We start from the raw sequence: 22,414 nt of genomic DNA, 5'->3' as shown, positions 1-22,414 counted from the left end.
CTGTTGTGTTTGTCTTTTTGCTGTTGTTTTGTTTTGCAAAGGCGTTGTCAGTTTGTCATCGACTTGCGGATTTAGATATTGTCCATCTCACTTCTTCAAACATAGCATTAATACACAAACTTGACAATGAAAGAAAAAGAGCCGGTTATCAGGTATTTTGTTGCGCAGGGGGTACAAAACATGGTTGCCACTAGTGAACTGATAAAAGTAAAACTCATTTGAATTGCTTGTCTTCAGAAATCTTTTGGGTATTGTAAGAAAGTTGTACCACATATTGATTCATTGGTATAAAGTTAGTTGATTATTGCCCGATAAAATATTTACTCACATTATTTATACCATGTTAAATTATAGGGAAAATTATCTTTAGCATGTAATTCATTCTATTTTTTAACATTATCTCCTTAGGGCAAGATTTACCTATTTAAATGTAAGACTGAAGAAATGGCCATTTGTAACATAAATAGTGTTGAACTTCACAGTTTGAAATATTGTTGAAATATCTGTTTCCAAGACTATAACAATAAAAAGCCAAGAGTTTAATGTTAACATCAAAGTTTTGAAGCTATATACAATTTTGTACCTGTTCAAAATATAAAACTGAAGAGATGGGGCATGATAAAACACTAATATTAAGTTTGTTGTGGGAATTTTATATATGTAATATTTATTTGATGTATTTAAGAGGCCATTACTTTAAAGAGGTGTTTAGATATTCTAGCTCTGATTCTTTGAAGACAGAGGTGAAAGAGGTTGTTCACAATTAGGCTGTCTGCTATTGAACATTAATTTGACAGAATGATAGACAGAAGTGTCAAATTTTACACTATATGAACTCCATCTAGTAATTTGTAATATGTGTACCATGTAAAAGGCAAAGCCAAAATAATTTTAGTAATACATAACACAGTCAAACATTATTATTTAAATAATGTGTTGGTTCAGTCACAAAATAATGAAGAAATAGGTGGAATGCTTTTCTTTTGAACAGTTATCTCGTTTTGTTGTTATTAGTTGGATTGTACATAGTGTTGATTGCATTGAAGATATAATGTGATCTAAAGCAGACATGATCATATTTTTGGAATTTCTAGTGCCTTTCCTATTTTTCATATGGACCCTGTCTGTGGGAGTGGCAGTTAGTAAAAACCCAAACAAGTTTTCAGCTGATGTTTGATATATGAGACTACCATCATGTTTGTGTCCACATGTGTTTATATTGAATTTGCAGATTTTTCAACTTTTTGGGACGGGGCCATTCGTGTCGCTTTGACACATCTAGTTTCAAAATGTTTTTGTCAACATCAGATATGAATATTAACCTTGACTGTATGTTTAGTGGCCATTGATTCGTATCTTAGACAAATGGTAGATAGTTTATGAACATAAATGATTTATAAAAAAAAAATCATAAAAAATATTAGTTTTCCTTGAATTTAGGAAAGGTGGTAAAACACTATTAAATTCTGAATGAAAAAGTTGTTATCAGATTTTTATTAGTAATAAATCACCCTTCTACGAGATATTTAAACAAATGTTACATGTAAAACTACAAGATTTATCCGTTATAGGAAGTTTTTACTGAAATGAAAAGAATCAACCTACAAACAATATATTAACTATGAACAAACAATTAATAATAAGAAATGATCAATTCAAATGTTTGACCCTTGTTATTTCGAATAACATATGAAAAACATAGCAAATACATATTTTTATTTAGTTTTAATGAACAATTTACGATTATTATTTACCCACTTTCAACTTTTCATGTGTCTTCTTAGGCATTCTTGTTTGAAAAAAAATAATTCTTATACATTAAACAACAAATGATAGAAACATTTCAGGACAAAAAACGAAAACATTCTTTTCAGGGCATGGTGAAAATTACAAAAGTAACTTGTTTGTTGTATTAATGTTATTTTAAACTATCATGGTTTCTTTTCAGGATTCTTTAGATGAGAGAGGATCTGCACTCAGTTTTGGGAAATTTTACAACAGTAGTTATTTACAGAAAGCAACTTACTTAAAGAAAGCCACAACTACACCAACAACAAATGGCCAAAAATCTCCACATTTTCACAGACCAGGTAGGTACCACACATTATGTAGCATATTAATCTATTGCAAAAAAAAATCATAATATCTAATAAAATTTGTAGATTTAGCTAACAAAGTCCTTAAATTTGTGTAAAGTAACATTCGTTTATAGTGGAAAATTGTTTTAACGTTGCATAAGCTACAATTTAAAATTGCTTGCTTGGCCCTCTTTGTGATTATCATTAGATAACTCTGGTTCATTTCCCAATCAATGTATCATCAAGGCAAGATCCATCATTTGATTTTCATTCATAGTTTTTTTCAAAAATGATGAACGGTTCTTTATATTGGTATGTAATCATTTTAAACGTTTCAAATTTATGAAGTTTTATTCGTACATCAATGTTTTTGATATACCAATAACAAAAACTGAAATATATTGAATTGATACATTTTGTAATTATTCAAAATTATATCAGAAACCTTAACTTAATTATAAAAAAATGAACACGTTAAGGGGAGACAATACTCGCATAACTTTTTTGAATTGGCACATAATACAACGGAATGTCACTCTTGCATACAAATGGCACATCAATATAATTAATTAACTGTGCAATCGTGCTCCACCTTCAATGATGATTCTAAATTATAAATATAACCAAAAGTTGTTAATCTATAGATAGTGAAGACTAATGAAAGCTAACCCACTGTAAAAATATTTCTTTGCAATTTTTTAAAAACTTCCTCAGAAAAATGCTGGAGCCATTTGACTTTCATAACTCAAAATTAACGTTTTTACACAATATTTGAATAAAGTAGTTAAAGATTATTCGCTTCTCATAGTGTAAGACGCAATAAAAATCGTATGCTTGCACCATCTTACCGAAATACAGATTTAATTAAGTCCTGAACATTTCGACATTTCTTCGTTTGTTTTTATCAAAACCTGTTTTAAACAAATCACAAGTACGTGTTAAGATCCGACTAAATACCTATTTCCCGATATGGTCAGGTAAATTTGCTACATTATGCAAAGTTACCTAAATCTCTACATATTCATAGACTAGAAAGGTACCACACATACTACAAATAGCCCAAACATTTTCCTGGAAGGTACCAATAATATTACAATTGACAAAAAATCTCCACATTTTCATAGACCAGTTAGTTCATATATTATTCCAACAGAATTTTAATGAAATGAGTAACATGGAGGGTACCAGACTTGGAAAAAGAACTGCATGCCTTATCTGAAGCATCTCAGTATATCCCAGCTTTTTGCTGATCATCATTCTTCTGTGAGGGGTGCATAAATTAGACAGCAACGTTACTACACAAATAGGCTCGGATGTGATCATTATTTTAAAATTCATATACTGCACATTGAGAGTATTTTAATGCCAGTTTCTCTCCTACTACATAATTATTCTGATTTTAGAGTGACCAATTGAAAATTATTATAACAGTAAAATTATCAACACATGGCATCACAAATAAATTAAATAGTATATGTTGTAGATAATAAAATGTATTTATATAGATTATTTTGGCAATCTGTGTCTTTAAAAAATATTTCAGATCTAAAAAAGATTATTAAAGATCACAAAAAATTTAAAACCTAAAGTTAATGTCGTTGACATGAGATATGAAAAATAAATAATGTATATGTTAAGGGATCTATCAAATTTAAATAAAATCATAAAAATGTAATTTATATCCTTGTTTTCTGTTTGTTATAACAAAATTTTTTTCTTCAAAACCTTGAACCTTTTCAACAATAAGTGTGTATTCTGATCTTATGTGATATAACACTAAGTATTGACCAAACTTTACTAATTTAAGTTTTAGAAATGTAATTTTTATACAACCGCAAAAATTAAAGAAAAATTGGTCGTACATTGGTATCACGTTGTCGTCGTTTGGTTGGGATTGATTTTGGGGTTTTTGGTCCTAACAGTTTAGGAATAAGGGGCCAAAAAGAGGCACAAATAAGCATTTTTCTTGGTATTCACACAATAACTTTAGTTTAAGTAAATAGAAATCTATTCAATTTAAACACAAGGTTTATGACCACAAAAGAAAGGTTGGGATTGATTTTGGGAGTTTTGGTCTCTACAGTTTAAGAATTAGGGGCCAAAAGGATTCAAAATTAAACTTTGTTTGATTTCATCAAAAATTGAATTATTGGGGTTCTTTGATATGCCGAATCTAACCGTGTATTAACATTCTTAATTTTTGGTCCCGTTTTCAAATTGATCTACATTAAGGTCCAAATGGTCCAAAATTAAACTTTGTTTGATTTTAACAAAATTGAATTTTGGGGTTCTTTGATATGTTGAATCTGAACATGTACCTAGATTTTTGATTATGGGACCAGTTTTCAAGTTGGTTCAAATCAAGTCCAAAATTAAACTTTGTTTGATTTCAACAAAAATTGAATATATGGGGTTCTTTGATCTGCTGAATCTAACCATGTATTTAGATATTTGATATTTGGGCCCCTTTATCAAATTGATCCACATTGAGTTTTAAAGAGTCCAAAATTGAACTTTTATATTTGATTTCATCAAAATTTGAATTCCTGGGTTTTTTTGATATGCTGAATCTAACCATGTATTTAGATTTTTAATATTGGACCATAATAGGTAAATGTCCAATTTATTTTTTTTAAGCTCTTAGACCACATTCATTCTGTGTCAGAAACCTATTCTGTATCAAATATTTTATCACAATCCAACTTCAGAGCTGTATCAAGCTTGAATGTTGTGTCTATACTTGCCCCAACTGTTCTTGGTTCAACCTCTGTGGTCGTATCAAGCTGCGCCCTTTGGAGCATCTGGTTCACAATTGAATTGTTTTACAATTTGCCATGTTTGTGCCTTTTATAGCTGACTTTACAGTATGAGTTTTGCTCATTGCTGAAGGCAATACAGTAACCTGTAGTTATTTTCATGCACAGCATTTGATCTCTTGGAAAAAAAGTCTGATTTATACATTAGATTGTAACACATTTCCTTGTTGTTATGATGTTCTCAAAACTTACTTTATGAATGCTTTGGTATAACAAAATTTTCTTGTAGGATATACTACACAACTTATATTTAATAACATATTTCAAAGTAAATACATATATGCAATTTTTTTGTTTTCAGCAAATTTCTCCTATAACAAAGGCACACCACAGTATCTCAAATCAACCAACAAAAGTAAGTGTAAGATAACTATCATGATACAAATTCTTGGTTATATTATAAATTATTTGAGTGAAGGGCTAAAATCCTAATAAGCAAACTTGTATTACCAAAAGAGGATATGTAATCGAAATCTGATTGTGGAAAACGAAGATTAAAACTTATTTGAAATTTTAGCACTGAGTTAAATTAGGTTTACAGATTTTATTTCCTGAGATCAATTGTATTATTGATTAAAAGGTTTTCATCATATCAAGAGAATAAAAATGAAATATTAATAGTCAATGTTTGATTAAGTGGTCTCACATGCTTGATTAGATTGATAGTCAATGTTTAATTGAGTAGTAATTATAACACATGCTTAATATATGAACTAACTAAATGAATATAACAAGTAGTTTATATTTGTGGCATGTTTGTTCTGTATCTCCTTTTTACTTCCTTAGGATATTGGAGGTTTATATCATTATAATATTTTGGGTAAGAAATAGATGAAAAAAATAAATATATAAATATATATGAACATACACATAGGAAAGGGCATCATTAATTGGGGGATTTTTTTTGAAAATGAAATGAAAAGGATATAAATATTTTTGTTTTCTTTCTATTTCACTATTAGAATATACAATTTTGATTATTTCTTTACACTTTATCTGGTTTAATTATCTCCCTTTGAATTGTAACACATTTGTGCAAAGTTTATCTCCCCTATCTAAATCACAGATTTTTTGCTTCTGACAAGAATAGGTCAATAAATGTAGTATATGTCTTCAATATATATTGAATATAGCATGTTTTAGCATAGTAAGTAATAGTAAATTATCAGTTTACTTTCATGTTTTATTGTTTGCAAATTTTATAGACATAAAATACAGTTACTTATTTCACAAAAAAATCTTACAAGAAAAAATAATCATAACTCTTTGAGATAACCTTGCAATCCATTTTTAGTGGCAAATTTTTTTTATGAAAGAGCACCAGACTTTCAAAACAGCATTGTCATCCTTATATGGAATTCAACCGTTACCTCTATTTGTTTCTATTTTAGGTGGAATGGCTGCTTTGGGTATGTATAACACTTTACTCGGTTGACAGATGAAAAGGCTGTATAAATGTGTGACCCTTTTCAAAAAGTTATGCATCACATGTTTTACCTCTGAATTCTGAAGTTACCATTTGAGGAACAGGATATATAATATTTTGTTTTTTTGGTTCTCCAAATTGAAGGGTAGTTTCATATTTCATGACTCTCATCAAAATTGGCTCGTACATATAAAATGAATGATGTCCCTCCAGATTGTTTATCTGACAGCTGCCAGTATGCAATTATTTTAATTTCAAATCATTGTTCGAATAAAGAAATGGGATCCTAACCAAACACAGGTTGACAGTGTCCATCAGGAAAGAATTATTGAATTTGAGGTTCATTTGGTCAAAAAGGGTAATTTTAATTGGGAAAGAGGAGTTTAGCTGTGATTTAGCTTTGAAATAAAGATAGACCATGTAGAAACAGAAACAGATTTGACAAAACTTTTGATAACACAAATGAGGAGGAAATCAACCTGAATACAACTTTGAAGCTGATCCCTGAAGAACAATAGATCTTAAAGTAATCCCCTAACATGAAAGTACTAAAGATAGAACTTTTAAGATCATTTTTTAGGTTCTTAAATCAATATTCTGCAATTAGTTTTTATACGACCGCAAGAATTGAAAACATTTTTGGTGGTATATTGGTATCACGTTGGCGTCATCATCTGCATCGTCGTCGTCGTCCGAATACTTTTAGTTTTTGCACTCTAACTTTAGTAAAAGTGAATAGAAATCTATGAAATTTTAACACAAGGTTTATGACCGCAAAAGGAAGGTTGGGATTGATTTTGGGAGTTTTCATCCCAACATTTTAGGAATTAGGGGCCAAAAAGAGGCACAAATAAGCATTCTCTTGGTTTTCGCACCACAACTTTAGTTTAAGTAAATAGAAATCTATGAAATTTTGACACAAGGTTTATGACCACAAAAGGAAGGTTGGGATTGATTTTGGGAGTTTTGGTCCCAACAGTTTAGGAATTAGGGGCCAAAAAAGGGCCCAAATAAGCATTATTCTTGGTTTTTGCACAATAACTTAAGTATAAGTAAATAGAAATCAATGAAATTTAAACACAAAGTTTATGACCACAAAAGGAAGGTTGGGATTGATTTTGGGAGTTGAGGTCCCAACAGTTTAGGAATTAGGGGCCAAAAAGAGGCCCAAATAAGCATTATTCTTGGTTTTCACACCATAACTTTAGTATAAGTAAATAGAAATCTATGAAATTTAAACACAAGGTTTATGACCTAAAAAGGAAGGTTGGGTTTGATTTTGGGAGTTGTGGTCCCAACAGTTTAGGAATAAGGGGCCCAAAGGGTCCAAAATTGAACTTTGTTTGATTTCATCAAAAATTGAATAATTGGGGTTCTTTGATATGCCTAATCTAACTGTGTATGTAGATTCTTAATTTTTGGTCCCGTTTTCAAATTGGTCTACATTAAGGTCCAAAGGGTCCAAAATTAAACTTAGTTTGATTTTAGCAAAAATTGAATTCTTGGGGTTTTTTTTATATGCTCAATCTAAACATGTACTTAGATTTTTGATTATGGGCCCAGTTTTCAAGTTGGTTCAAATCAGGATCCAAAATTATTATTAAGTCTCCCAAACAAAGTTTGGAGACTTATTGTTTTTGCTCAGTTCTTATTATTTTTATTATTCTTCTTCTTTTTCTTTTTCTTTTTCTTCTTTTTCTTTTTCTTTTTCTTCCACTTTAAAAATGAACTTGTCCGCAGCGTTTCTCCAAAACCGCTGGTCAGATTAACTTAGGGTTTCATAGAATGTTAAACTAATATGTCTAGGTGAGCCATCAATCTTTAGTTTGTGCATTGGGGTCTATTAAGGGGTATTTTGGGGGGGCAGAAAGAAGGTAGGGGTTTACTATAGAACCCTATGGGATCTTATTTTCTAAAATTTTCAAATGAATATAACTTGAAAACTGTAAGTGATAAACACATGCAGTCTTCAGAAATGATCAAAGGACAATAAAACAACAATGACATGAAATATAGGATAAGTCCCTTTGGGGGGGGGGGGGTCATCTCCACCCCTTCAATTTAAGAAAATGCTATTATCTTGTAAACGGTCCAGATCCTCACCCCTAAACCATATATATTCTTGAATGGGACGATAAAACAAATCAAATGAAATTAAAGGGAAGTCCCTGGGGGTCACCCCACCCGTTCAAATTCAGAATGTGCTATTATCTTGTTAACAGTCCAGATCCCCACCCCTAAACCATATATATTCTTGAATGGGACAATAAAACAAATCTATTGAAATTAAAGGGAAGTCCCTGGGGGTCTACCCCACCCCCTTCTGTTTGCAAACTTGTAATCAGTCGAGATCCCCACCCCTAAACCATATATATGCTTGTATGGGACAATAAAACAAATCTAATGAACTATTTGGGGAGTCCCTTGGGGTCACCCCACCCCCTTCTGTTTGCAAACTCGTAAACGGTCGAGATCCCCACCCCTAAACCATATATATTCTTGTATGGGACAATAAAACAAATCTAATGAACTATTTGGGGAGTCCCTGGGGGTCACCCCCACCCCCTTCTGTTTGCAAACTCGTAAACGGTCGAGATCCCCACCCCTAAACCATATATATTCTTGTATGGGACAATAAAACAAATCTAATGAAATAAAAAGTGAAAATGTTCTTTTAAAATATTATTGGGAATTTTATTTTATTCGTTGGCAAACATGCTTTGTACAAACATGTTTAGTTTGGTTGACAAACGTGCTTAGTTTGTTTTGAGTCTAACCATGAAGAATCCTAGGCGTCACTTGTGCATATATATATATATATATATCACTTTACTAGACTAAACCAATTTGTACTGGACCTTGATCAATGTCAGGCAACCATGGGAAATACGAATTCTGGGAGCTTTGTTTGGGAGACTTCGTAACAGCATCCTGTTACAATTATTTCTTGTTATATTAAGTATTGTGCAATAGCAAGAAATTTTCAATTGCACAGTATTCAGCAATAGCAAGAAATCTTCAATTGCACAGTAATGTGCAATAGCAAGAAATTTTCAATTGCACAGTATTGTGCAATAGCAAGAAATCTTCAATTGCACAGTATTGTGCAATAGCAAATATTTTCAATTGCACAGTATTGCGCAATAACAAGAAATATCTAATTGCACAATATTGTGCAATAGCAAGAAATTTTCAATTGGAGTTATCTTTCTTTGTCCAGAATAGTAGTTGAATCAACTTAAATCATTGTTTTATACAATATACAATGTATATTCACTTTTACTACCAACTAATAAATTAAAACAATCTTTACCATTCAGTGATAACAAGCACTTTATTTTACATTTTAATATTTAATGATGTATTTAAATGAGTAGTTATTGTTGCAAACTCCATTAGAAATTTGAATTGAGATCAGTTTTGGAAAAAGGGAAAGGGGGATGTGAAAAAAAATGGGGGTGGGGGGTTAAATTTTTTTCATTTCAGATTTCATAAATAGAAAGAAAATTTCTTCAAACATTTTTTTGAGAGGATTAATATTCAATAGCATAGTGAATTGCTCAAAGGCCAAAAAAATATTTTAAGTTCATTAGACCACATTCATTCTGTGTCAGAAACCTATGCTGTGTCAACTATTTAATCACAATCCAAATTTAGAGCTGAATCCAGCTTGAATGTTGTGTCCATACTTGCCCCAACCGTTCAGGGTTCAACCTCTGCGGTCGCATAAAGCTGTGCCCTGCGGAGCATCTGGTTTGATTTGAAAAAATCATTATGTAACAAAACCTATTAAATTGTACCATATTTTAAAACTCATTAAATTCTTATAAGTGTATTTTTAATTGAGTTATCGAAAAGTATTCATAATTTCTAGAGTCTTGAGATATGTGTTATGGATTATAAATGTCTTTTTGATTAAATTCTAGGTTATGAAAATCAGCTTATTAACCTATTTTGTGTCAAATGAAAATCTGAGTAAGAATTAGTTCAGTACTTTGGCCAAAATAAAAGAATTTAAAATAGCAAATGAAATATAATTCAGTCTTCAAGGATTAAAAATCATGTATAAAATTCAAAGAACATATCATTTTTTTTCATTAGCATGGTTTAAGAAAAGTGGGTTAATGGGGATTGATGTAGATATGATGAGGGTCATACAAATATATTTAAGAAATCTGTTAAATTTATATTGAATGATATAACTGTTAACTAATTAAATTTCTGAAGGTTTAAATTAATATGATGGCTCCATTTGTTAGTTGTACTCAATTCCACTTCCTTGCAAATAAGAGCTTGCCATTATATCATCCAGAACTGATGTTTTATGAATTATAGTTATATAAAACAGTGATATTGTTTGGCTGAAATTACTGGAGAATGAAGGCTTTTTCCCCTGGAGAAGAATCCCAATTTGAAAAAAAAAAATGGCTTAAAATTTTTCCCAAAAAGACAACTTTTTTCCCAAACAGTGCAGTCTCAGTAGTAATTGTGCATGAATACAAACTGAGAAACACTCATTTAAACATTTTTCATTCCTAAAATGACTATATGAGCAGATTTGAGGGTATTTTTGTGTATCATCACTGACAATAAGATGTCTTATTTCAAATTAGGGGTTTACCTCTTGAAAGGGGGTCTGCTAATTGAAGTCCCAGTCAAATTCATGGTTTATTATAAATTTCCCAATTTTTTTTGGATAAAAATGACACATATTTTCCCAATAAAAAAGGGTAGAGGTAGTTTTGAAAAAAGCCAACAATATCACTGTAAAAATTAAACAGTGTAGCTTGATTATATATTTGTAGTACTGTTCTATGATTTGTTTTAAAGGGTATTTATGAAAAAAAATTTAAAGACTGTAAAATGAAAATGTATACTGGACATGTTTTAACCATCATGCTCGTGTTTATTTAAATCATTGCTTTCAAGAGTTAGACCTCTTTCATGTAAGTGTTAACCATTTTGATCATGCTTGAAATTGTATATATATGATGTCCACCAGGACAAAAGGTAGAAAACCATTGAGAATTCACCTCTTTTACTGCAATATGTATACAGCAACAAAAAAATATTTTCCTTTGAAAAATGTTTATATAAGCATGAGTAAAATCTTCTATATTTTTATTTCAGCATCTGGTGGTAAGGTGATAGTGAAGAGAACAAGACGAGCATCTTCACCTGCAGATCTCAAGAATAATGAAGCAATACGTCTCAGCATGTACCCAAGTGCCAAGAAACCACTCGCTAATGAATTAGAAAAAATAGAACGAGAAGACTGGCCAGCACCTCCTGCTTTAGCCTCTATATTACCTGAACTAAGTAGGTCATTTTATCGATTTCAAGATAATTTCATGCAATCAAAACTGCAGGTGACTGGAATGATAGTTATCAATTCTCATGGCTTTATCACTTTTGAGATAAAAAAAAAAAAAAAAACTTAGTGCATTTTTTTATGAACATTTCAAGAAATTTATCAATGAAATATATACTCAAATATTCAAGTTATGATGTGTACATGTATAACCACACTTGTCTAGAAATTTATATGAATTGTGCAAGCCATCAAGTTATATATGAAAAACTTGGAAAACAAGCATTTGATACATTATTACGTAGAAATGAATTTGTACAGAGTTTTAAGTTGAATCACGTTGCTTAGCAATCTTCTCACTTAAATTTAAAGTCGTTCATAGATTCTTACATGCCATAGTTTTCAATTCCCTTGTGTTATTTTTCATCCATACACACACAGTCCATTACAAAATGATGCACAAAAAGGACCAAATATACAGCACAAAAAGCACCAACACCTTACTCATCTTCAAAAAAATAGATAAAACACATGGTCTAGATATCTTGAATTTGTACCAAAACAAAATGTTTTACATGCACACAAACCTAACCCATTGCATTTCTAAAGCATTTGTCTATCTTAATAAGTATGAGTTGTCAATATTCAACTTCAAAATTATACTTTCTCCTATATGCATTGTACCTAAAAATAAAAAGATAATAAATGGATGTTATTGAACATGGTACATTCAAAAAAGGTAGTAAGGTTCAACTGATTAATTGAATACTGAAACCTCAATTTTCACAAGCTCTTCCTTGAGATTTAGCCCCTTATATTTATTTATTCCTATAAAAGCTGTCTTTACATAGAAAATAATTAATAATACATTGTATATATAAATATTTCAATTTAAGTGCGACAGCGGAGGAAGAGTCGAGGAGAGAAAGATGAGGACAGTGATGATGAAGCTCCCCAAGAAGATCCGAAAATTCAAAGAGAAATAGAAGAATTATCTAAATTTAAAGACACTTCTGGTATAGGCAAAATTATTTATAAAGAGTTGGCTGAAAGGAAAGCTCAGCCAATGAAATTGTTAGATCCATGGAAAGCCTCACGAGTACCTGGTGCTGATCATGAACCTAAATATTGTACTAGATATCAGTCACCAATGTTTGCATGTAAGTTTAGAGGCTTATTGTGTGGATATGTGGATTTTTATATGTATTTGTTTGTAAATACACCATTTGAAACCTTTATTTTTTTTTTCAAAAATATTTAAACTAGTTAGTTGCAATGCAATTTTATAGACAAAGTTAAAAAAAATTGATGCTGATTTTTTACTTTTATATTACAGCACCTTCACGGTTTGTAGATAGACCAAAGAGAAGTTGGGATGACAGTGATATAAGAGGGTACAGAACTATAACTACATTGTCCAATTATCCAGGTACATATTCTCTTGTTCTTTATGTGATAAAACTTATAAATTATCCAGGTTATTTATGAATAAAATATTTTAAAGAAGATAGAAATGCATGTATGAATTACACATTTATAAAAACAATTTTATTGTAAAATCAGCTGCATGCTAATGGTTATAGTTAGAAAAAAAGCTGTTTACGTCGCGCTGTGAAATATTTGGTACTGTTTTTCACAGGTAATTGTTACAAAAGAGCATCAGGTTTAAATGACCTCGAAAGAAGAAGAAAAAGGCATTTGATATTATAAGGCATTCACAGCTGATAAAATTAAGAAAAAGGTGTTTGGCAATAAACTTTATTGGCAATCATACCACACCCTTAGTTTATATTCAATGTAATATACTTAATTAATAATAAAGACAAAATAAATAATGAAAAATCAAACCAATGAGCTTCAGCCTACCTTTATTTCAGACATTTTTAACTAATTTTTCGTGTTATAGATGAGAGTTAACTTTTTCACATACAGTCTGTCCTTTATGTATAATTCTCACCATGGTTTTGATAAATTATCACTTGCATATTTTGTAATGATGCACAATTATCTATATGTTTTTTTTCCTGATAACTGTGACTTTATATTATTTAATGATTGCAGAAATTGCTAAAGTATTGTTGTTTAAGACCTTCTTCATTTTGATTTTGAATGTGTTTTCTAATATTGTTTTATTCAAGTTCTTGTGAAAATTAAATGCAGATTTTAAGTTTCTGTGAAAATTAACACTACATATATTATTAAAACACTTTAGATGTGACTATAAACACTGCAGATATGATGTAACATGCACATGTATCAATATACAAATATAGCCTTTGTATGAGGTCGATACCAGGATATATTGACCTGAAAGAAGTATATTGACTGAGGACGAAGTCTGAGGTCGATATACTTCTTTGGGTCGATATATCCTGTATTGACCTCATACAAAGGCTATATTTATAATATTATTAATTTCCGACCATATTTGTTTCAAAATCATCACTTGATTTTGTTGGAATTTTATAGATATTATATTGTCTTCTTGACAATACCAGCATATTATACAATTACTGTCTTTTGATGAGGTAAATGTGTGGTTTTATTGACTTTTGAAAAACTGATATTCACTGAGGCCAACGGCCGAAGTGAATATCAGTTTTTCAAAAGTCAATAAAACCACATATTTACCGAAACAAAAGACAGTAATTGTTTTATTCCATATTCCGTTAGAAATGTATGTAAAGGAAAATATTTACCAAAATCAATTGTACATCAAACGTTTTTTACCAAAATTATACACGTAAAATCACGCGACGTTTTGCGCGGTGAATATTCTTTTTCGCAGGTGAATATGCTTATTTATTCAAAATCCAATTCATATAGAAAAACCTACTAAAGATTTAGCAATATGGAATAAAAGTTGTTATTTCATTTACTTTTTTACATCTTATGTATTTGAAGATTTTTTTTCATCAAATAATCGATCACAGATATCCTTTGTTTCAAAACGTTTAACAATATCCTGAAATTCATTACATGACATCACAAAGTATTTTGATTTTCTGATATTCTAAAAATAACAGTGCAATATGCTTTTTGCTGTGCAATATGCATTTTGCTATCCACCGTTTTCTATCTACCTTCGAAAACATAATTTAACATGTGACTATCCCTCAACGAATCAAATTTGTTAAAATATACGAATTAATGATATTATTAAATAACTATGAATAAAAATAAATGTGGGAAAATTCTATGAAACAAATTTTACTAAAATAAACATTTAAACATGACCATATCAGTTTCAGCAATAGACAACATTATTCAAATCTAGGCAGTTGTCAGTAATCACTCCCGTGAAAGACCTCCGTTGAAATTATCACACAGTACATAGTTGTTCTCCAGCATGGTTCGTAAAAAAAGAGGCCTAAAATACCAAAGGGACATTTAAATTTATAAGTTGTAAACAAACTGACAATACCATAGTAAAAATTGAAGAGATCAAAAGACAAACAGCAGTTTACAAAAGACAACATAGAAACTTAACTTGTATATGAAAGGCTTTTAGACTACTCTTTGCTTTTCATTATCTCGTATATTTTTCATCTACATTTTTAACTTTGAACCCTATTGTTTTTACAGTTGCTAAGCCAGGTTATGGTATGGAACCAAGAGCCCACACATTACCCCTGCAAGGAATGTATGGAGGTCATATAGATTTTGTAAGTAATCGTAATGAAAATCTTTTCTGATTTAGATTTTATTAAGTTATGATGTCGTGTATGAATTAGCAATGAAAAGAATTTCAGATTTAAAATTGTCTTTAAAGTATTATTTTATAGCACACAAAAAACATAGGAAAAGTATTTGTTCTGTTCTGTTGAAGTACTGCTATAAGAAGTCAATTTTATGTACAACTAATGATTCACAGCACTGAGAAAGTGTCAGTTCAAAGTGTCGTATGGTATTTTGAACCCCATGGTAAATTGACCCCCCCCCCCCCCCTGTATGGAAAATTGAACTCCCATGGTAAATTGAACCCCCCTGTTTTTTTCATCCTAGTTGATTATTAGAACATTAAACATTATTCTAAAGCTTATCATAGATTAAAAACTCATTCATACAAGAAGGGGAGGTACATTTTCCATGCTTGATTAAACGAAATATCTTTGCTTGGTATAAGTGCTCTGAAGTCTTTACCATCAAAATGTCATTCAAAATACTTATTGACACATTATAACTAAACCATATGAAGCTTGAATGATTTATGATTATGACATATGTATATAAGGGTAGTTTTACCAAGCAAAAAATATCTTTGCTTGGTATAAGTGCTCTGAAGTTTTTACCATCAAAATGTCATTCAAAATACTTATTGACACATTATACTTTAGACCTCTCATTTAAAAAATTCTACCTGTTATAACTCCTCAACATAGTAATAAAACTCTAATTAGGAGTTTGTATGTATTTAACATGCTAGAAAAGATATTTTGAAAATTTTAAATAGCCATGGTATTTTGACCCCCCTACTATAGACCTTGAATTTCAAAAATTCAAGTTTTTTCAACTCTTTACATTGTAATAATACTCCAATAGGTAGTTTGTATGTACTATACATGCTGGAAAAGATGTTTTGAAAATTTTACTTTGCCTTTGTATTTTGACCCACCTGTGGTATATTGAACCCCCTTCTATAGACCTTGAATTTCAAAAATTCAAGCTGTTCTTACTCCTTAAGAATAAGATAGTAATAATACTCCAATTAGTAGTTTGTATGTATTAAACATGCTGGAAAAGATATTTTGAAAATTTTACTTAGCCATGGTATTTTGACCTCCCTGCAGTATATTGAACCGCCTACTATAGAACTTGAATTTAAAAAATTCAAGCTTTTCTAACTCTTAACATTGTATTAATTCTCCAATGAGTAGTTTGTATCTACTAAACATGCTGGAAAAGACGTTTTGAAAATTTTACTTTGCCATTGTATTTTGACCCACCTGCGGTATATTAACCCCCTACTATAAGATAAGATAAAGATAAAGATAAAGATATTTTATTTCCTAATCATAGGGCTCATACCAAGCATGTAATCACATAAAGTAAAAATGAAAAACAATAAAAACCTTTCTCTCCCACTTGCATACACTCACACATACAACTCTCATTCTGATTAAGGATGATTGATTTAAAGGGAAAATTCACGATTTTTTACTTATGGTTTAAATATGTTCATTATGACATAATATATATATTCACAAAGTTTTATCGCTATATGTGCAGTAATAAAGGAGAAATTCAATAATTAATGAAAAAATATCAACTACTTCCTGTAGGTCGTGACGTTTTCTCCTGATTTTTGCATGCCGGGATTTAAAATACAATCATTAAAAGTCTTGGTTTTTAATCATATTTTAACGTAATCGTAAGCGCGCCGATGACTTATGCTTTATCTAATAACCATCCGATAATAAGAAGATAAAACGCACAGACGTTCAATTGTACTCATTCGTGAGATAAATTATCTATGTTAAACGTATATATTCGAATTATTTTTGTAGACAACACAAAAAGTTATAAATTTATTTTTAATAAATGCATTTTCGGACTGATAAGGTGAACAAATTAAAGTACAATAATCTGTAAAGACAATATGTTGGTGTACTATTATTGACCTTTTACTATCTCTGCTATGGCTAGGTTTATACGATGTGTGTATTCACGGTTCTGTGGCAATACTCGTAGATGGCTTGTTGAAAGGTAAATTGTTATTTGCACTTCGGTATTTAACCACGCCTCTAGGGCACACCTTGCCAGGTGTGACTGTCTATTCGGATCAGTGGTAGCATTTAATACACACATTAAAAATACATATACAAGTTGGTGACAAATAAAAATTGGTCGCCGTGGAATTATTTAATTATATTTGGTGCTATTATTTATTTGAATTCAAATAAGTTAATTTACTAAGAAATACACAATTTTCGGTTAAAGACGGGAAACTCAATTCATATGTCAGAATGAAATGATATACAAGTCTTGTCCTTGATTTATGTCTCATAAAAAAGGGGGACTTAGAAATTAGAAATAGCTTTACTAAATCATTTTTATTTGTCTTTATTAGGTGAAAAAATGTACGAGAACACTTACATTTAGACTTTTGAAAGCCATGTATTAATTAATATATGAAACTATCTGAAGATAACTCTACCGAAGCGGAATATAATATGTACGAATAAAGAAAAAAATATTTTTGTAATGGAATCGAAAAATTACGAATAGATATTCTTTTCAAGTGTGATAAACGTCAACCAAATTTATTCATAATGGGGAACGTCCTTATTAAAATCTGAGACAACTATAATAATCGTCGTCTCCCAACGTATATATATATACTTAAATAACTATTTGATCAACGATGTTTAAAATTAAAAGACAACGAATTTAATGTTATCTTTCCCTATTTTTGAATGTTATTATAAGTCTGTTCAACTTGCAAGAATACCCCTAAAGCGGACAAATATCCGACAAGCAGTTTATTCTTTAAATTGCTGTCATTGAATATCAAGAAAGAAAATAAATCCCGAAATTGATACTCAATAGTTTTCCTAGAAAATATTCACATTCCTTGGGGATTATTAGTGTACGTCCAGTTGCATATATTTTACATGAATGTTGGAACAATTGTGATGATGACGAATTTCGTCCTTTATTCGAGAACAATTTAATTGATATATAAATCTGTGAGTTTACTATGTTCTTAACTTCGATGAACCAAAGCAAGTTATAAATTGACCTGTATTTAAATCAAATTGTTTCTTTTTTTTCTTCTTCTTCTTTTGGTATACAATAGTCTATCGAATTCGTTGATTACATACTGTTGGCATACATGGACTAGTCTATTTACAAAACTTTTACCACAATTTACACAAAATGTATGTTTCTTTCTTATGTTCAATGTATACATGTATACATATTTTAAATTGCGCTACTGACTATAGTTCCGTAACTTTCTACCAGGCGTAATTATACACGAATCGTCGACAAGTGCGCACATTTTTTTAGATCAATAATTCTGGTATGTTCCAATCTGTCCTAAACTATTGACAACGAGTATATATTACATTTTCCCAAATTAACCCTTGGAAAAATATGTAAATAGATTTGTATTTCTTCAATTATTTTTTTTTGTATTATTTTTTTTTTTATAAATAATATTCTTTACACCAGAAATGTTATTTATAAACAAGCGTATGAGTTCAGTAATGACTAGTATATTATATCACTTTCGGACACGCAAGACAAAAATGTATATTATACATGCACCTGATAGTTCAAAATGGAAAGTTATAAGTAACGGTCGTGTACACTGATCAATACCTACAGAAGTGAAACGATACATGAACTTGCAAGCCCGCCGGACAGGAAATCGATTGAATACCTGGACGTGTCACCTTACACCCCTTCCAATACCTTTGGGAGTAATACCTTTAGCCATGCTGGTGATCAGATAAGGGAAGATCCGAATTTATTTAAATAAAGTTTATTACTTGAAAGAATTATGAACGAATTAGATTTTCGAAAAACAATTTCCACGGAACACTTATTTATCATTTTATGATTTGAACTTTGACTTTTTAACTAATTACAATATTATCAGTTTAAAAATAACAGACTATATGGTTATTTAAAAATATAAGACCATTTTCCGTATCAAGTTAGTCAGTCAGATAAACCAACCGTACGATTGACAAGATATCGACACGCAATTACGACTACATCGTTTACTGTAGTTTTGTTCCTTTGTGGTTTATTGACATATCGGGATTTTTCATCGGAGAAGATGACAAGATGGCGGAGAGTAGAGAACTGATACTCAAAATTTAAAATCGATAATGATCTCTTATTTAGCGGAATAAAACTTTAATATCTATAAATTTGAGCATTTTTATACAGAATGGACATAATATCAATTTTTGATTTTTTTGCGAAGTTTCCCTTTAACAGTACAACATGTAAATGAAAAATAAAATACAGTAAAAATACAGATATAAAATGTATTTTTATTTTTTTTTTTATGAGGAGAGTCAGTTGCCACTGGCGGATCTAGAAATTTTCAGAAGTGGGGGCCCACTGACTGCTCTAAGAGGGGCCCGCTCCAGTCACGCTTCAGTGATTTCCTATATAAGCAACCAATTTTTTTCCTAAAAAGGGGGGGCCCGGGCCCCCTGGGCCCCCCCTCTAAATCCGCCTCTGATTGCCTACATTGTATATATGGAACGAAGGATAACTCTTACTGCCCAGAAAAGAAAAAAAACCAATTCAACTATAGACCTTAAATTTCAAAAATTCTAGCTATCCTAACTCTTTAACATAGTAATAATACTCCAATTAGGCGTATGTATGTATTTAACATGCTGGAAAAGATATTTTGAAAATTTTACATAGCCATGGTATTTTGACACCCCCCCTTGCGGTATATTGAACCCCCTACTTAAAACCTCAAATTAAAAAAGAATATAGTTAATAAATTGTAAATTAGATTATCTGCAATACTATTTATCAAAAACAGGGGGTTCAATATACTGCAGGGGGGTGTTCAAAATACCATATGTGAAAAATGACCCCAGGTTCACTTTTTAGGGGGTTCAAAATACCATATGACACCGCCAGTTTCTTGCAATTTTTTAATTTCACAATCGACTCCTCAATATATTTAGTGGAAAATGTTTAACGAAATTTGTAATGTTTTAAAGATCTGATGTCTTATACATTCAGGTAGTATTGTATTGCTTTTAGGTCTATTTATAGCTGTAAAATAAAGTAAAATGTGATATATATTATATTTTCAGAGATATTTTGATTTTGAAACACATAGATCTAGTAGATGTAAGTATTGACTACTTTCTTTTACTGTCGCTTTGTTTTCATTTATATCAAAAAGTTTACCTTTGGAGTAACAAATAGATACAAATAGGATAATGTAAATAAAATCAAGTCAAAAGAAAAACTGAAAATACCATAGTTAAGGATGTACTTAGTTGAGGTAAGGTAAAAATTTAGAAATTAAGAAACTAAAATTGATACTATAAGCTGGTAGAGCATTAATTAAGGATAAAGATAAGCTAAAAATATTGATAGGTCATGGACCTCCTTTTCCAGATATTTGAGATTTAAAATATGGCGGGACAAGGCTGACTCAGACCTTTACATTATATTAGCATTGGCATTATTTGGGTCTCAAAACAAAAGAAAGAAAATCAAGAATCTTCTAAAATTTTGGTAAATGACCTTTCTTGAGCTATTAAGTCTTGTATGAAAAAATAAATGGGTGTTATGGGGCAAAATATTTTACATTGTATTGTATGGAAAAACACCAAGGAGTCCGAAAACATTTGACACAAATTCCAAAACCTCACCTAAGTACATCAATAAAAATTAAAAACAACAGAAAATCAAATACCGATATAAATCACTACATAGAAAACTAAAGCTGAACATTACAAATCCAATCTACAATCCATAGAGAAAACTAAAGACTGAGCATTATAAACCCAATCTACAATCCATAGAGAAAACTAAAGACTGAGCATTACAAACCCTATCTACAATCCATAGAGAAAACTAAAGACTGAGCATTACAAACCCTATCTACAATCCATAGAGAAAACTGAAGACTGAGCATTACAAACCCAATTTACAATCCATAGAGAAAACTACAATCCATAGAGAAAACTAAAGACTGAGCATTATAAACCCAATCTACAATCCATAGAGAAAACTAAAGACTGAGCATTACAAACCCTATCTACAATCCATAGAGAAAACTAAAGACTGAGCATTACAAACCCTATCTACAATCCATAGGGAAAACTAAAGACTGAGCATTACAAACCCTATCTACAATCCATAGAGAAAACTAAAGACTGAGCATTACAAACCCAATTTACAATCCATAGAGAAAACTAAAGACTGAGCATTACAAACCCAATCTACAATCCATAGAGAAAACTAAAGACTGAGCATTACAAACCCAATCTACAATCCATAGAGAAAACTAAAGACTGAGCATTACAAACCCTATCTACAATCCATAGAGAAAACTAAAGACTGAGCATTACAAACCCTATCTACAATCCATAGAGAAAACTAAAGACTGAGCATTACAAACCCAATCTACAATCCATAGGGAAAACTAAAGACTGAGCATTACAAACCCTATCTACAATCCATAGAGAAAACTAAAGACTGATCATTACAAACCCTATCTACAATCCATAGAGAAAACTAAAGACTGAGCATTACAAACCCTATCTACAATCCATAGAGAAAACTAAAGACTGATCATTACAAACCCAATCTACAATCCATAGGGAAAACTAAAGACTGAGCATTACAAACCCAATCTACAATCCATAGAGAAAACTAAAGACTGAGCATTACAAACCCAATCTACAATCCATAGAGAAAACTAAAGACTGAGCATTACAAACCCAATCTACAATCCATAGAGAAAACTAAAGACTGAGCATTACAAACCCTATCTACAATCCATAGAGAAAACTAAAGACTGAGCATTACAAACCCAATCTACAATCCATAGGGAAAACTAAAGACTGAGCATTACAAACCCTATCTACAATCCATAGAGAAAACTAAAGACTGATCATTACAAACCCTATCTACAATCCATAGAGAAAACTAAAGACTGAGCATTACAAACCCTATCTACAATCCATAGAGAAAACTAAAGACTGATCATTACAAACCCAATCTACAATCCATAGGGAAAACTAAAGACTGAGCATTACAAACCCAATCTACAATCCATAGAGAA

General features: G+C 30.7%; 1 protein-coding gene across 4 annotated transcripts in view; it reads left to right on the top strand.

Annotated features, from left to right (window-relative positions):
• The window catches only part of LOC143072514 (uncharacterized), a 76,370-nt gene that overhangs the window by 43,346 nt on the left and 10,610 nt on the right, over positions 1-22,414 (top strand). For all 4 annotated transcript variants that reach the window (XM_076247472.1, XM_076247469.1, XM_076247474.1 and 1 more), the window contains 8 exons: positions 1,949-2,090; positions 5,196-5,249; positions 6,286-6,303; positions 11,451-11,639; positions 12,528-12,791; positions 12,968-13,060; positions 15,217-15,296; positions 20,430-20,466. In XM_076247472.1, coding sequence (XP_076103587.1) covers positions 1,949-2,090; positions 5,196-5,249; positions 6,286-6,303; positions 11,451-11,639; positions 12,528-12,791; positions 12,968-13,060; positions 15,217-15,296; positions 20,430-20,466 — 877 coding nt within the window. The remainder of the gene's footprint in view (positions 1-1,948; positions 2,091-5,195; positions 5,250-6,285; positions 6,304-11,450; positions 11,640-12,527; positions 12,792-12,967; positions 13,061-15,216; positions 15,297-20,429; positions 20,467-22,414) is intronic.

The sequence above is a fragment of the Mytilus galloprovincialis genome, chromosome 4 (genome assembly GCF_965363235.1).
Source record: "Mytilus galloprovincialis chromosome 4, xbMytGall1.hap1.1, whole genome shotgun sequence".
NCBI lineage: Eukaryota > Metazoa > Mollusca > Bivalvia > Mytilida > Mytilidae > Mytilus > Mytilus galloprovincialis.
This window is presented reverse-complemented; position numbering and strand designations above follow the sequence as displayed.